Source organism: Microtus pennsylvanicus, chromosome 5, assembly GCF_037038515.1.
Source record: "Microtus pennsylvanicus isolate mMicPen1 chromosome 5, mMicPen1.hap1, whole genome shotgun sequence".
Classification (NCBI taxonomy): Eukaryota; Metazoa; Chordata; class Mammalia; order Rodentia; family Cricetidae; genus Microtus; species Microtus pennsylvanicus.
Window position 1 is genome coordinate 63,800,286 of NC_134583.1, and position 18,015 is coordinate 63,818,300.

General features: G+C 44.8%; 1 protein-coding gene across 2 annotated transcripts in view; it reads left to right on the forward strand.

Moving 5' to 3' along the window:
• Prkcb (protein kinase C beta) overlaps positions 1-18,015 on the forward strand; it is a 346,051-nt gene that overhangs the window by 286,064 nt on the left and 41,972 nt on the right. For both annotated transcript variants that reach the window (XM_075972109.1, XM_075972108.1), the window contains exons 11-13: positions 7,102-7,193; positions 9,108-9,170; positions 14,903-15,041. In XM_075972109.1, the coding sequence (XP_075828224.1) occupies positions 7,102-7,193; positions 9,108-9,170; positions 14,903-15,041 (294 nt within the window). The remainder of the gene's footprint in view (positions 1-7,101; positions 7,194-9,107; positions 9,171-14,902; positions 15,042-18,015) is intronic.

An 18,015-nucleotide genomic window follows, 5' to 3' on the forward strand; every position in this document is an offset into this window, starting at 1 on the left:
CGCTAATCCTCAATAAATACGTTATGATTCGTATATGGGGAGAGGGTCCATCAAGTAAACCCTTATCAAAACCCATGGGTGTGAGGACTAGCAATTTTTGAGACCATGGTTTTGTAAGAAGAGTGGGAAGCAAAGCCAAGTTTCAGGGAGCTGTGGAGGAGGGGGCGAATTGGGAAAGAGTTGGGAGCTGTGGAAGAGGCCCTATAGTGAGCTCAGGTCTGGAGGTTCACTTCTGGGACTCTTAATGCCATTTCTTACATTGCATTTATTTTGATTGTGGTTTGAGTTAGTTATATGTATATTTTAGCCAAGAGTTTGGATGCTCCGGAGACAAGGTATGTAGCTTACTCTTTATCTGGGTACCTATAATGACTAATACCATGACTCACACACCAAAAAAAATCAATGCTCAGAGAAAGTTCTCAAACTTGCCTCTGTTTAAGGTTTGCTTTAGATAGCCTCCAGCTGGACATTCCAAACTTTGTTATTCCTGACTACTGTAGGAAAGGAATTTTGTGGCATGGACAAATGGTGTTTGTTTTTTAAAAGTAAATTCTTTAAAGTACCGACGGACCAAAGTTAAATTAGATAGAATGTAAGTAGCAGAATCCAGATGTGAGTTTATGTTTTTTTAGAGAAACAATGACTTTCCATTTATAAAGTTTTAACATACATAAATAATTGAGTTTCTGTTTTCAAAGTGATTTTTAACTTTCTTATTTTAGTTCTGCTATGTAGCCCAAAATGGTCTTACAATCTTCCTGTCTCATCCTCCCAAGTTCTTCATTTTAAGTCTATACTACCATGCCCAGAAAAAAACAAACAAACAAACAAACAAAACCAAGACCAAAACAAACATCAACAAAAAAACCATAAACTGAATTTTTAAGACTAATTTGTAAGTAATTTTACATTTTAAATTTACATTTAAATACATTTTAACAGAGAACTTAAACTTGCTGAAGAACTCGAATCCATTCAGGGGAATAGCTGGAATTCCCTTGTTTCCTTTGTCATCTTCGGATGGTATCAGGTCCCTCCCATGGCGCCCTGTCGTGTGTGGCCCAAGGTGCCTTATTCTTCCTCGTCAGCAATAAGACCCATGAAATGGGAAGTTTCCTACCTTTAATTATATTTTCAAACTCCAAAACCACAAATTATAAAAAGTACAGACCTGTGCACCTATGGTTACTTAACATTATCTGATACCCTGCTTTGAGAAACATTGCATTTGGGGAGGTGCCTGGGGAATCCTCCACACTGGACACTGTGGGTTCCTCACAGCGGCAAGGCTGGGCTTTGTAGTACTACCTGACACAGAGTGGACATCATTAAGTGTTCAGAGGCAAAGGGACAGCAAGATGCTAGCCATAATATTTAATATCTGAGGCATCAGTGGGCCAACACTAGCCTGGTACAATTCAAAGATGGTGGACATCCGGGTTTTCCACATACAGTTAGCAGTGGAAACAAACTGTAAAGTTCCCTTTAGCCATCGAGGTGATGGGATTCCAAATACCGAGTTTGGGGGGGCGGGGGGAGAGGACAAGTTGAATTAATCTAGCCAGAAATTAAGCAAGTAAAGTCTCTCCCTCACTTCTCCCTCTGTGGCCGATGCCATCTGCTAGTTTTAAAAATAATTTTTAAAAGCAAGTGTTTTGGTTCTCTTCAGTGTGTGGCAAAGACAGATGCTATTTTTAGGCTTGTTTTCCATCACCCCCCCCCCCAAGAACCAGGGGCTGAGTGTCGTTGGCTCTGGTGTACTGTCTGCTTTCTGCCACCATCTTCGGCGTGACCTTTGTGCAAACCGCATATTCAACCTTCCCATTTCCCTCCCTGCCTCTCATTAGGTTGTTAGAAGGGGAAACAGTATTGATCTGAGAAAGAAAGAAACCATTTCAAAAGATATGTAATTGGTTGACTTGCTCCATTTGCTGTGAACCTGCCAGCTCCAGCTGGATGCCCTGGGAGAGCACTGTGAACCTTCTCCCCTGCTGGGCTGGTGGCTGTGAAGGAAGGATGATGCATCCATACATTTCTCTGTGATGTCTGTGAGTTCAGAACCTTCCCTGATGCTTGTACTCACTGGGGCCAGTAGAGTGAGAAGCTTCGAGTGTTGACCCTAGAACTGATCCGTCTTGATTCCAATCCCGCTTCTGCCACTTACCAGCTGAGTGACTGTTAACCTTTCTCCACATTAGCTTCCATGTATTAAGGCAGAGAATGATCTAATACTTGCCATGGTAGGTCCTTTAGATATACAAAAATGGTAAAATACATAAAACTCAGGTATACATCAAGGGCTTGGTGAAGTGGCTTTGTCATTATTATCTGTGCAATGCCTTAAAATACACAATTGAAAAACATACAATACTGGTTATATAGAGGAACACAAAAGCTTATGTATTGGAAGGATTTTTTTTTCTTTACACACTGGATGAAATATTTGTTCCAAGGCCAGCATCTTAGGCAGTCTGTATATGCCATCTTGTTCAGTTCCCTAATGAGCAGGTACGAGTATCCACTGTATAAGTGAAGAGAGGTCTGGAGAGCAGAGAGGCTAAACAGCTGCATGTCATTGCACAGCTGGTAGGTAACAAAATGACATTCCCACCCCGTGCTCATTTTGGAGAGGGGACCTTTGCCCTGCAGCTTCCTCCTTGTGCTTGTTCTCCCAGCTTTAGTCCTCCCAGTAGCTTTGCAGCTTTTCATGTAATACCAACTTTTACAACAAACCTCAGCTTTACCTACACGTTAAAGAACCCAACTCACATGTCATGGAAACATACTCGGTGCTCTGTACACGGGACTTTGACCCTTTCTGTTCTATTCATTTTAATTCTTGCTTCATTTTTCTCTTAAAAAATGCTATGCCTCACAAATTGAGTTGGTGATCTGTTCAAGTCAGTACTGATCTGGCTTGAGAAACCAGGTGCCCTTCCCCGTCTTTGTCAGAGTCACGGTGTACAGCTCTGTGTGTCTTTCTGGGGCCACTCTGTTGGAGATGGATGGTTATACTGTCTTCATCATACACAGGGGTCGCAGGCCCAGGGACATAGAATGATATTCTGAGTCCTATTCCCAGGGAAGCTGCTGAGCCTTCCAACTCATGATGGTGCTTCAGGTGCCCACGAATTCCTGTGTCCTTCATCCATTTACTCATTGATTTGTATCAGTGGATTGCTTTGGCCAGAGACAGTGGGCATGGGGTGTTATCCATCATAGACAATCACTCACAAAGTGAAACCCCAAGTCTGTATCTTTTCTCATGTTCAGATCCCCTATCCTGAGTCAGCCTATCTCTGGTCCCCTCTTCCACGTTTTTCTTTATCCCTTTTTCTCTGTTCTCCACTTTCACTGCTTTCTGATGGATCCCAAGGCATAGTGGGTGGACTCTCTGCCCACAGCTTTTGCATAGGCTGTTTCCTCCCTTAGATGCATCCCTGTTCTGGGTGGTTTTGCTCAAACATCTTCTCAGTGACTTTTATCCTGAGCACCTGATTGTAGTTGGAAGTCTTTTTCCCTGTCTTATCTGCCAACATCCCTGTCTCTTTAACCTGCATTGTTTTTTATGTAGCCCTTGCAAACCTAGGCACTCTGTGTATTACCTTTAGTATTCTCTTTAGCACTATCACTCACTCTTCTAAGTTGAAACATAGATGCTAGGAAATTTTGTTGGTTTTGTTCGTTTCTTTTTTTTCCCCAGCACCTGTAATCTGCTACCTAGTAGGACTCTGTGATGATTGTTTTACTTAATGGATAAGTGGATAAACAGATGGGACAGACTATCATTCAGTTAAAGATATAATTACCAACTATGATATGATCAGAGGGGACAGCCAGAGAGGTCCACGGAAGAGTATAACAAGCAGATCTGACTTAGACTGGGTGGGTTAATTTAGAGGAAACAGTTTTTTTAGCCTGGGAACATGAGGGGGATTTTAGTTTCCTGCAAATAGTGCAGGCCCTGCAAGCCAAAAGAAAGCAGAATAAAGGAATGATCTAAACCAGACAGAACTAAGAAGAGGGGTGCCGTTCATTCATTTAGCAAACACTCTTTGACAGAAGGAGAAGCGTCAAATCTCAGGTGGACATTTCCCAGGGACCACGATGCCTTCTGCCCCATTAACCTCACCAACAGCACCTTGCATCTGATTCAAATGAAGGGACCCAAATGTTAACACTCGAGATCCTCTGCTATCAGGAGCCAGAGCTGGGTTTCTAAAAAGTCTCTTTGACTTCTAAACATGCGTTCTTTCACCCTCCGGGCACCTCCTGTAGGCTCATGGTATCAGAAAGAGCCTCACACCACCCCTGACCTGAAAGGAGTTCACAGCATGCCTTGAGAAACATGTGAAAAATCCCCTAACCTGAGATTCAGATTTTGTCCTGGTCCCAGTCATTTCATTTCTGCACGTGTCCTTGTTTTAGGTTCTTGGTGTTGCTTATAAAAAGCAGAGAAGGGAGATTAGATTGCCCACTATAGGCACATAGGGAAGAGGGAGTCTCTCTTGGGGGTTATTGACACGGCTTAGCTTTCGATAGAGGCAGTCTGGACATAACAACTAAGCTGGCCCGCTCAAGGTGTCTGCACTGACCCATCACGGTCTTGGCTCTGGTCTGTCCTGCAGGGTGGTCTAGACACCCTGACAGACTATGTGTAATCTCTTCCTGAGAGGCGAGTTCCTCCTCTGACTGGACACCAGCTCTTCAGCTTCTCCTTCTCCCTGTGTGGGATTTCTGGGGAAATTTTAATTTTGGGGGATCTATTGTCTTCACAGTCTGACAGCTGAAGGGAAAGGTGCAGGGGTTTCTTCAGAATGTCATTTCTCCTGACAGGAAGGTCGCGATAGCATGCACCTTCCTTTTAAACTTCAGTCTTGAGAGATTTAGGGCAATTTGCTGGATTCACCATGAAAATACCTGAGATATGCTTGGCACATATGGCTATTTTCTGTAACAAAATGTCTGAGAAAAACAATTTAAAGGGGAAAAAAGGTGAATTTTGGCTCATGGCTTCACAGGGTTCCGTCTATGGCTCATGGCTACACAGGGTTCAATCTATGGCTCATGGCTATACAGGGTTCAGTCTATGGCTCTTGGCTACACAGGGTTCAGTCTATGGCTCTTGGCTACACAGGGTTCAGTCTATGGCTCTTGGCTACACAGGGTTCAGTCTATGGCCCATGGCTTCACAGGGTTCAGTCTATGGCCCATGGCTTCACAGGGTTCAGTCTATGGCCCATGGCTTCACAGGGTTCAGTCTATGGCCCATGGCTACACAGGGTTCAGTCTATGGCCCATGGCTTCACAGGGTTCAGTCTATGGCCCATGGCTACACAGGGTTCAGTCTATGGCCCATGGCTTCACAGGGTTCAGTCTATGACCACTTGGACCCACACACCATTTTCCTCTAGATGGGGTAGAACATGATGGCAGAGCACTGTGGTGGAGCATAGGAAGGAAGGAAGGCTAGGGAAGCAGTCAGAGACAAAAATATACCCCCCAAGGTCATGTCCCAGTGACCCATTTCCTCTAGCTAGGTACCATCTCCTAATGTTCCACTGCCTCCCCATAGCTTAATAAGTTATGACCCATAGGTAAATTAACCCATTAAAAAGTCAGAAGTCTTATGATCCAACAAATTTCTCAAGGCTTCTCCTCTTGACACTGATACAAAAATGTTTTGGGTTGAATACAACGTGTCTTCATAGACTCATAGACCGAGGCCTTGGCCCCCAGCAGATGGACTCGTGGGAAGTAACTGGGTCCTAAGAGCACTTGTCTAGGCAGTGTATTAATCCTCCACCAGTATGAGGATGTTTAACTGGGAAGTAGTGAAGTAGGCAGTGGAATCAATAAGGTCAGTAGGTGACCTGAGGATGTTCCCAGGAACTATTGTCTGTTCTGACTCCTTCCGTATTTCCTCTGTCTAGTTCCTGTTTGCCCTCAGATGAGTGGGTCTCCCACATGTTGCTGTCACCTTGACGTTCTGTTTCGTATTAATCTAATCTAAAGCTGTGGAGACAGGTGATCATGGACAGAAACCATGAACCAAAACAGACCTGTCTTCTCCTTAAATAGTAGTCTGGGGTTTTCAGTTAGTGTCAAGAAAGGTAACTACCACAGCTAGGGCTCAAGCCTTCAATACAGGAACATTTGGGGAGGTATTTCAGGCCCAAACCACAACAATCTTTCTAGGCTGCTACTTTTCAAACTTTGCTAATTGGTGGATATTGCCAGCCACCAGGTCAGTTGTCTACCACCTAGTTCCTCAAAACTCTGTGACTTAAAGCAACAGTAAACACTTATCGCTTCATAGTTCTTTCCCGTCAGGGATTTGGGCTGGCACACCTCTCTAAAAGTCCAGTATCTGGTCTCAAATGATGTTACGGTCAAGTGGCCAGTGGGGACTGCGGTCCCCTGGAAGCATGACTGAGGAGAAATAGTCTTTTCCAGGGTGATTTGTTCACGTTACTAGAAAGCTAATGCTGTCTGTGGATAAGAAACATTGGGTCTTTGCCTATAGGTCTCTTCTAGTGTTGGTTTTTTGTCTCCAGATCACGACTGCCGTAGAAAACGTAATTCAAGAAAGTGCAGAGTGGAAACTGTGAGGTCTTTTGTGACCTCATCCCCAAATAGTAAATGTTGTTATTAGCCCTGTCATTGAGGGGAGGTGGTACAGGAGGGCATGCATATTAGGAAGTGAAATCACTGGAGAGACAATGTGAAGATCGGCTCCCACAGACACCTACTACTGTAAAATTATCTACCCAGTATTTCCTACTTTTTATTCCAGCAAACCCTGTTCTAAACAATAATATCAATTAAGTAGTAAGATCCACGTGTTAATTATATTTTCCAGCACAAATGAATTTCAATTTGTAGTTACTAATTAAAAGCGGTTTCATTCCACCTATGCTAGCCTGCATACTGACAGCGGCACGGAGGATACCCTTAAGAGAATGTTAGTTCCTGCGTGAAAGAATGCGTCAGAGTCCTGGCAGTTTTAATCATGAATCCAAGCTACTCCCTGCTCCCCATTTGTAGCCTGAGAAACTATGGGGTTGATTGATATTGCTGTCTGCTCTCTTTCCGCAGGACCGCCTGTACTTTGTGATGGAGTATGTGAACGGGGGTGACCTCATGTACCACATCCAACAAGTTGGCCGGTTCAAGGAACCCCACGCAGTGTAAGACGGGCCTCCTGCTGTGCCCTTTCCTTGGGATAAATGGGTGCCAGTGCCTTTGAAGTTTTAGCCAATGAGGATTTTCAACATCTAAAGCTTCCTCTTTGGGAAGAATATTTGGCCAAAGAGAACCATGTTCTGCTTGTTTGGGGAATTTTTCATTATGTTTCTGAAGGCTGGCTAAGAACTCATAGCCCTAAAGTGATGGTTGTTTCATAATCTCTAAAATTTTTTTGGCCCCTCAATCCTAAAGAAGGTCTTCCATCTTTCTTGGAGAATGTCTTAGCATCTTAGCAGGTTTTTGTTTGTTTGTTTGCTAATATTTATTGAGAGCTTTCTTTGTGCCAGCCCCCGAGTACTGAACAAACATGGTCTCATTTTATCCTGAGCAGCACGGGGAGAGAGATAGTTTCACCCAAGCTTTACGAACAAGCGACCAGAGACCCGGAGCTGGGCAAACGTCAAGGTTCTGGCACTAGTGGAGGATCTGTGGGGGAGGCCCACCTGTGTGTGTTCATCTGTTTCCTACACCTCTTCTCCTCTGACTCTGGGGGAGATAAAGGATCAGGTTGATTAGCAGCCGCGGTCTGTGGGTTCTCCATTTTGTTCCTTCCAATGCATAAGCCAGTAAGAAATAATGTATAAAATTTAAAAAAAAAAATCTCACTAAGCTTTTTCTTTGCTTAGAACCCCGTGGGTGAGCAGGAACAGAAAAAGCCACAGGAATGAACGTCAATTCCCCTTCCTGGGTGTTTGCTTAGATTGTGTTGCTTCTCTAGAGAGTCCCGAAAGCCCCTCGAGGGCCTCACCCTGCAGTTCTGGGAGAGCTGTGGGCTGCAGTTCCTTTCGGCCTCCTTCTTATCTTCCCACCTGCTGAAGGCAGGAACACTATTTCCCATGCTTCCAACTCAAGTGTCGTGACAATATCAGAGTTAGAACTGCTTCTCCTTTCTTCTCGGACATGGAGTTGACCCGGGTTTAACTCATTGCTATGTGATATGTACTATGAGGACTCAACACAGATCCCTGAGGTCCCAACCCTTGTGGTATAACTGGCTTTTTTTTAAAGTATTCATAAAATCTCTTTCATGAGCCAAGCACGGTAGCCAGACCTTGGGAGGCTTAGGCAGAGAGATTTCACGTTTGAGGCAAGCCTGGGCTACATGACAGGTTACAGAGTTGAGCTACAGAGTGAGGTTAGACCTTAAGAAATAACATAACAAAACAAGGACTGAGAATATGCCTAGATGCACAGTACTCTGGTTTCTGTACCCCTGTACAGAACCTGTACCCCTAGAAACCCCCCCCCCCAATAGACTTTTCTTTTTGGTAGACTTCCACAAAGTTACACTTGAGACGCCAGCTGTTTCCAGTCCTAGCTGGACCACTGTTTGCTGTCTGTCTTTTCCAGGCTCTTCACAGACTTCATTTCTGAGCCTCGGTTTCCCCGTTTGTTTAGCAAAGGGGCTGCCTACAGCCATGGCACCCTGAACGCACCTGGCCTCGTTGGTAAAGCAAAGGTGTACTAGTAGGACTTATGGCATCACATTCTAGGTTGAGTTAAAACAGACAACCCTGGAAACGATGCCGAGTGCATGCTAAGCTCCCTACAGCTGCCAGGTGCTCTCACTGCAATCCTTTAACATGCAGCAGACGGAAACAATCCTTCTGCACCAGCCCACCCACCCCATAGACCCCTCGCCACTATGCAACTGCTGACCCTTTACCCATCGCCCTGGGTTACTCTGAGTCATCCTGTTGGCCCACCCATGTGTTCAGCACTTTATGAGATGTAGAGCTGACAGTCCATAGTGGGCTCTCCATGCCCTGTGCCTTGTTCAAAGTGATAGCGACTTCTGGGAGTTGCCAAGCACATGGTGTCCTTGACTCTCCATCGCCGTTCTTCTCTAATTTCAGATTTTATGCTGCAGAGATTGCCATCGGTCTGTTCTTCTTACAGAGCAAGGGCATCATTTACCGGTAAGTGAGCATGGCTGTTCTTTCCATCTCCACGGCTCCCTCAGCTCCTCCCTTCCTGCCTCTTTCTTCAACTGCTTTTAAAATTAGAATCCATGGTGGGGGAGGAATTCTCCAGTACTAACTTGGGCATGTGTTCTGCCAGGCAGCATCGCCCACTGCCCTGGCAAAGTTTGGGCAGCTGTCTATGGTGATAGAAAAATCTTGATGGACTGTGTCACCCATGATTCTTTGGGACCTCAAACACGAGGACACTGAGTCTCTGAGAAGACGTGCCTCTGACAAGAAGGTGCCAACACTCTTCTCCTGGACCTGCACATCCAGGAAGCATGGAAAGAATTAACTTGCAGAATGTGGCAGGGCTGTACGATTATGCAACCATTTTCCTTGCATGTAGCTGCAATTTGGAAATAAATCTCTGAGTTGCTCTCCCTGAAAGACAGGATTAACTTCAGAAGTTGGCATTTGCCGGTTTGTGGAGAAACAAGTGTGTGATCATAGCTGTATGAGTCACACCATTTTATATTTCATGCAAGGCAGGGTAGCGAGCCCGAGGCTGTGATTTGTCAGCGAGTCCAGGGCGTACAGTTCCTCTTGTGCTACGTCGATGAGAATGGCACAGGCTACGGGGGAATTGACTGGCTGTTATGTAATAGGACCTGGTGGGGTGTGTGCTTTTATCAGCTCTTAGCATGGGCAAGGGTCTATTTAAAGGCCCCTGAAGAGTCATAGAAGCCCATTCCATTCATTGGTTTGGCAGATATTCATCAAAAGCCTACTATGTGTTGAGTACTGTTACAAGGGATGACAGCTGTCGAGCAAGAGACAGAAGTGACCTATAGAGAATACAGAAGGGGGCTGCTGGTGCTGGGGATCAATGGTCACCTTTCTAACACAGAAGGAATGGGAATTTTTGCCTGGGGTTAGAGATGCCTAAGGTCTTGGGCCCCTTATTCGAGAGTTGAAGGATATGGACAAACTATAAGGAGATACCAACTTTGGCTGTTTCCAGGTGGGTGGAGGCAAAGCTAGAGTTGTTAGGGGAAAGAGCAATGGAAGGGGAAGCCTTGCAGGAGTCCCACGGAGCCCAGCTTGATTTTCTCAGCAGCAGTGGCATGGGATCGGGAGGAGAGATGATATTGTTCCGAGCATGGCACACCCCCACTTCTTCCCCTGATAATGAAGAAGTTAATGCATTGGGAAAAGTGGTTTTTGTCTGCCTCATAGATCGTCCAGTGAATGTACAGAATCAGAAAGGCAAATCAATTAGTTTTAAATAGTTTGGTCATCTTGACAATGATTGCCCTCAGTGAACATGCGCCACCATGTCAGTATAACATGAAACTTTGGAATCCTTCAGTCTCTCAAGTGTCCCTCTCATAATGGGGTCATCTTGTGCTGGAAGTAATTCTGGCCTCAGAAGGCACACACTACCTTCTGTATAGAAGGGAATTGTCATCTGTGTGATGTGACCTTACATTCAAGCCAATGACTTTAGTCACTGCTTAATCTCCAAAACCAAGAACTATGGGTAAATTTGCACTAATTAAGAATTTCACCTGATGTACTGACAGTAGGTCTTACTCCTGCGTAGGACATACCTCTCAAAGAATAGAACCAACCAGGCTCCTGAGAAGATTAAGTGTGAACTAAGACATATGTTAGAAGACAACCCAGGCCCAGAAATGAAACTGAGTTCGTGTTTGCTAAGATGGGGATTAAGGCTCATTTTCAGCATACCAGGATCTGCTTTGAGATTTGGAATTGATGAACAGTTCAGGTCCTAAGACAGCCTCTTCTCTAAAATGCTCTTTCTATCTGTCTGTCTACCCTGCCTATCTATCTATCTATCTATCTATCTATCTATCTATCTATCTATCTATATATCTATCTATCATCTATCTGTCTACCTACCTATCTGTCTACCTGCATATCTATCTGCCTATCTACCTGCCTCTCTCTCTCTCTCTCTCTCTCTCTCTCTCTCTCTCTCTCTCTCTCCTCTCTTTTCTATCAATAGATTCCCCTTTTCATTCTCCTTTGTTAACATGGTGGATTTTTTTTTTACCAAGTCCATTTCTTACTGTGAAGACTAGAAACCCAACTGTAGTTATACATATCTATAACCCTAGAACATGGGAACATAAAGCAGGAGGATGATGAGTCCAAAGCTAACCTGAGCTACGTAGTAAGATATTATATTCAAAATAAGGAGATATGAAATGATTGCATGCATGCATGTACAGCTTCTATGAGCAGGGTCAAGCCCAAGGCTCAGGCTTAGACATTCTGTTGTATTCACCCAATACTATGGGTCAAGAAAACTGGTGACCAAGGAAAACCATAGCTGAGAATGGCCACAGTCACCAGCTGCAGCGGGTTTCCGGAGGCAAGAGGAGAAGCAGATGTGGGCAGTAACTTGTAGAGTACAGCTTCAGGGCCTCATGGAACAAGAAGCAATGTCTGTATCTAGTCATAATACCAGTGTAGATTCGCTGTGCCCACTCTGCATTTTGATCAGGCGTGGTTCTGCCTTGTAAAGCCTCCCTGCTGTGTTCTTCATCCTCCTCAGAGATTCTGTGAACTCCTCAATATCTTTCTATAGATTCCCTTCCATATTAAAATCATTAAAGTTGTTTTCTGTTGCTCACTATTAAGAAACTCAGTTGAAAGAGCTCTAGACATTAATAATCAAATAAAATTGTAAAAATGCACAACAAATATATATAATTTTATGATTTTATATAAACTTCCTCTACAGTGGAAAAATATTTTCAAGTGTTACAAATCTCTTCCTTCTTCATTTAGATCTCTACTTGATAGCATGGGTCCTGCATGGTTTCTCCCTTCCCTTTCTTCCCTCCACACAATCCCATCTACCTCTCTTCTCTCTCTTTCAAATTCCTTGTCTCTTTTTTCATTAATTGTTGCACATATGTTTGTGCACACACGTATTTCCAAAAACATTAGTATAACCTGCTCAGTCTGTAGAATGTGACTTGTATGCATGTTTTCAGAGTGATCATTTGGAGTTGGATAACCAAGCAATTGGTGTGCTCTTCCTTGGAGAAGATTATTTCTCCCTCGCCAAGTGTTCCTTAGCTGTCTGTGGTTTTTGTGTAGGGTCTTTCTCCCATCCCCACCGGCACGTCTGTTGTTGTCCTTGTTCAGCTCACATTTGAACAAGTATATAGGTGAGACTTTATGGGTGTAGCTTCTAGTGTTACCAGGAGATGCAATCTCACAGCAAACTCCCCGATCCTCTGGCTCATACACTCTTTCCACCCCCTCTTCTGAGCCTTAGGTGTGGGAGTTATACTGTAGAGGTAGCCATTGTGATTGGGCCCCACAGCTATGTCTCTTTATCGGGTGTGCTTTTCTGTAATTGCTTCCATCTGTTGCAAAGAGAAGTTTTTTTGATGCAGGGTGAGGACTGCACTTACCTGTGGGCATAAGGAAAATATTCAGAGTGTAGTTAGGGCTCTGTTGCCTACGTGGAGTATGCATGATTTCGAAATCCCTGCCCTCACTCGTCCTGGGTAGTGCAGTTCTTAAGGAAAGAAGATGACAAATTTTTCAATTTTCCTTTTCCGGGGAGCATGCTACACACAGACGGAGGTCAGCGGAGGCTAAAAGATCCTTTTTGTTGGGCTTAGTATCTCTGGTTTATTGATCGCTGACTCTGAGGTCGGTGCTGGTTTTCCTTAATGGAGTTCTTCGAGATAAATGTTCCAGCCCTCCAGACTAAGAGTTTGATACAGGGGAAAACTGCAACCAAAGTAATTCAAGGCTGAGGGGATAGCTCAGTGGGCAAAGTGCAGGCATGAAGACCTGAGTTCAGATCCTCACCACCTACATACGAAAGCTGGTCGTGGTAATTCACATCTAGAGCAGGATAAGTGCCCCAGCTGCCTGTGTCCGGGCATATGGTCAAGCTAAGAGGTGTCATGTGTAGCACATGCACACATGCATCTGGTGTGTTTCGTTGTTACAGTGCAGCACTTGTGGTTTCTAGCCTGGCATTCGGAGACAATGCCTTGAAGACAGGTATGAAAACTGTCTAAGATCAGTCCCATGGGTGATGCCAAAGGTACTTGGGAAGGAAGGTTGCTGTCTGCGATGGGTGCAATCTCCTCCGGGATGAAGAGACCTCACAGACAGATAGGAGGTGTCATGATATGTTGTTAAGATATCTACCCCGCTGAAGGGACCACATCAACTCAATTTCAGACTCACTTAAGTTAGTAGAGGGATTTATTGGCTGCCATGGAGAAGTCTGTGGACACATCTGAAAACATGTGCCCTTATAGGCGCTGATTTATCTTTATTAGCTTTCTGTTCTTCATCCCGGGACTCTGGAGCTTCTAAAATTATATTTTAGCACCTGCGTCATCCCAGCTTAAAAGAGCTTACCTCTTTACTCAGGGTAACGGAGATGGTGTCAAAATTTTTGATGGTTCTCCAATGGCTCACATGGCTGTTGTTGAGCCAATCGCTGTGAGAAGCTATTTCCATAGACAACTACAGTCCCGTAAGATCACTCTTGGGGCCAGAAGTCAAGTTCATCACCAACCCCATTACATGACTTGAGGATCAGGAAAGAAAGAGTTGTACAGGCATTCAGAACCTGATCAAGATTCTCTGAGAGAGAGAGAGAGAGAGAGAGAGAGAGAGAGCTCTGAGTTAGGAAGTAGGTTCCATACCTCCTGGAGAACTGGACTTCCTTGTCTTCTATTAGAACCAGAACAGTCTGCCCCATTGAGCATCCTTACGCACTGGTGCACAACACGCTGACACTGGAGTAGATATTTAGGGAGGAGCATGTATGAAAGATAACCCCATGGATGTGGGAGCAGTCTTACAGACAGAAGACAGGCAGCGATTTCCCAGAACATGAACCCTTCCTAATTCACACAGATGGCAATGTAGGGATGAGAGCAGAGCACAAGCTCCTTAGATTAAAGCCCCGATTTCGCCATCTTAGAAGCCTGTCCAATAGCGACCTCTCTTTCCACCGTTATTATCTTTGTCGTCTTCCTTTTCACCATCTTGAAATCCAGAATCCAAATAAGTGAAACATTAGTTATCTTGGCTCAACACTGGGATTTAATTGGAATAGGAGAAATATGCTTACTTTTCTCATTCTAATGCATCGAGCCCCAGGAATAGTGCCTGACACGTGGTAGATATGCAACAGATACCTATTGATTGAAGGGGCAGCTGGAGCTCCTGAATGCTGACTTTTATACTAGAAGAGCCAGGAATACTTGGAGCTAAAGTAATTTTTCTGAGTCTATGTTTTTTGAACTCCAATATCTTCAGAGGCATTTCATAAATACCATTTTCATGAAAAATATATCTTCTTATAGAAAAAAAGATATCTGAGGTGTAAAGCCTAACTCGTGGGCTACTCCTGGATCCCAGAGTCAACTGCGGTTCTGTGTTCTTTGCTTTTCTAAGGGCTTCTCTCTTCCCTGAGATACTGTTGCATTGTGTTTTAGTGATACATTCGGCCCAGCTCACTCTGGAGAGAGAAAGCACAGAGGTCTGTGGCCCCTTTGTCATATCCCCCCTGCCAGACTGTGAGCTGCCCAAGGAACAAGCCTGTTTCATTTTGCATGGGTGTCCTCGAAGCTCCCAGCACAGATGTGTGATGTATTCATATTGAAGGATCGTCGGTTGACTTAAAAGAAGCAGCATGTGACTAAGTTCCCAAACCCTTATATCCGCCACAGTGACCTAAAACTTGACAACGTGATGCTGGATTCTGAGGGGCACATCAAGATCGCAGACTTTGGCATGTGTAAGGAGAACATCTGGGATGGGGTGACAACCAAGACTTTCTGCGGCACTCCGGACTACATTGCCCCAGAGGTGAGCATGCGCATCTACCGGCAGTAGTTTCCCTCCTGCTCCCAGACAGTCATGAGAGGCCTGGGAAGGGTTGAGGTGGTGCCTGGGAACCTTAGACTCGCTCGGGTCCTGCTCTCTGAGTCATTTCTTGGAGCTCTCACTTGCAAATCAGCAGCAGCTCAGGCTCCCAATGTGTCAAGACTTAGGAGAATTTTTAAATAACGCTCAAAAGAGTGATCCAACACACATCAGTAAAAACACATCCATCATCAGGCTGTGATGGCTTGCGGCCATATGATGCCTCCTGATTGTGACATTGGAGTGTTTGTTGGGAGTGAGAGACAGAAAGGGAACAGAGCCTCTGGGCTGACATGACGCAGCTGTGCTACATTGTGTGGTGGATGCATTCTAGGAGACCACAGTTTTGTCTTCCAGGATGAAGATAGAGGCGAAAGGGTGACGTCTTATCTAACTAGTCCCCTCCCACTCGCAGGAAGTGGTCAACCACTAGGGTTTCCCAACACGACATGGCATAGTAATTGGTGAGTCCATGTCGCAGTCTTGGAGGGAGAGGCATCCTAAGATTGCTCTTCTCATTGTTCGCTGTTAGTCACTTGATAGACAAGAATTGTCTCGAAGGTTCCCTATGGGGCTAAAGAACGAGACATAATATTGAAAATCTACATGTTATGTGTTCAAGCAGCTCCTTTCTAGAAACAGGTTGCACACAGAGATAAAGGCACACAGACACACAGAGAAAGGGCATGCCTCCAAAGTCCTTCCTTCATTCCAGCCTTATTTCTTAATAATGAAAAATAAGAGAGAACCTCAATATTTATGACTATCAATAAAGGACCGATTCACCCACACACACCACATTTGGGTCAGGCGGTCACGTATCACCTTGGAAAGATCAAAGCATGTCTGTGCGAACTCACCTGAAACAATGTCCCTCAATAGAGCAGGGAGATTGTGGTTTATATATCGTAGAAAATATCACTCTTCACCAATCCAAGAGAGAAAGTTAAAGGTAGATGAAAAAAAATGACATGTTTTCAAGACCTATTGGTAAAAGAGCAAAATAAAATCAAGCAGGGCATGGTTGTACCCACCTGCCCTCTGAGCACGCAGGAGGCTGAGACAGGAGCAACTTGAACTTCATAGCAAAACCGTTCCGCAAATGAAAGGTAAACATAAAACGAAACACACAAACGAGGAATAACAAATATGATAGCCCTGTTCATAGACAGCAGCAGTAGCATCCAGAGCGCTGCTGTGTGTTACGCGAGTGCTCATGTAGAGGTGGAGAAAATCTGCCTGGGAGATGACACGTGGATTTCAAATGCTGCCCAGGGTAAGGATGCTCCAGTCTGTCTGTGTGTCGTTGATGCGTGCCACATGCGAAGTAAGTGTCCTTGTGTATCCCTGTGTGGCACACTCAGGCTGGTTAGCATTTGACTAATTCTTCGTAGTAGCTGACCTACTCTGACATAGTCCCTGGGTGTATCCTTCGTTCAGCGAGTCCTAGTTCCCAACTCTAGCTATACTTAGACTCATGGGGGAGCTTTCAAATCGTTAGGAGGCTTAAATGTCACCCTTTACCCTTTGAATCAGAAATCCCTGTCTGGTCCCGGTCTCCGGCCAGTCCCTGCTGGTTACGGGGCTGCTGAGGACACCCTGCTCTGAGCTGCGCTGTTGCTGACTGCCTCTTCCTCCAGCTCACTGTCAGGGGACTCTGTCTCTGGTCAGGTTTTGTTTTGGACTAGCCACATCACCTCTGGCAGCTTCTCTCACCCTCCCAGCTCTATTTTCCTTGGTGAAAGGATTAACTTCTTGGGCTGTCAGGAGGAGCAAATAAAACACCAAGTACCTTAAAGGTGTGAAAACACGGTCACCGAGAAGCTTCTCACAGAGGCTGTGTCTTGCTGTCACTTCTGTTCAGAGCACACTTCTTATTTACTTCTTCTTTTGTCTCATTATTCGTCTATTTTAAATTTCTGAATAAAAATATGCATAGCTATAGTGTACAACATGTTTTGTACATGTGGAAGGGGCTGAGTGGATCTAATTAGCATATGTATAAACTCATGTACTTAAACTTTTTGCTTAAAATCTACACTCAGCAGTTAAAAAAATATTACTATTGTATATGTATGTGGGCATGCATATGCCACAACACACACACACCTGTGGAGGCCAGGGGACAATTCTTTGGAGCTGGGTCCCCCTGGCTTCTGGGACTGCATTCTGGTCACCAAGCTCATACAGTAGTGCTTTACCCATTAAGATATCTCACCGGCCCTCAGTGATTTTTTTTCAAGCACGGTTTTGCTGTGTGGCCCAGGCTGGCTTTGAACTCGTGGCGATCTTGCTGTCTTCGTATCTCAAGTGCTAGGATTGCAGGTGTGTGCTCCAGTCCCTGGCAGTCACCGTAGTTTTCCAGATGCAACTCATTGGTATTAACTGCCATAGCCATGTTTGTCCTGCAGAGCCCTGGAACTCGTGACTCTCAGCTGATGGAAGTCTTTATCCTTGACCATCATCTATGGGTTTCTGACTTGGAAAGAAGCCAGGGTGGGAGGCAGGCTTCAGGAAGCAGACATTGTCTTTATAACGTTTACTCCAATGCCTTTATTGAGTAAAACAAGCAATAACTGAATTACAGAGCATTCTAACAAAAGGCAACCTGAAGGATGAGATATAAGAGGTGCTCAGTATCTCATTCATTACAACAACTCCAATGCATGCATAGTGTATCTGGTCTGTAGAAGAAGTTAAGTACCTTTCCTTCAGGCCATACTGGCAGATAGCTATCAGGATGCATTAGACCCTCTGGCCCACAAAGCTCAGCCCTCAGCCTGTGCTGTATCTTCCTTGCCTTTGACACAGCTGCTTCTCCACTCTACACCCTGGATGGTAGTCACACAACTATTAAAGCCTGGCAGCCATAGGTGCCATTTGATTATTTAATTTATGGCAGCAATTGGACAAATGG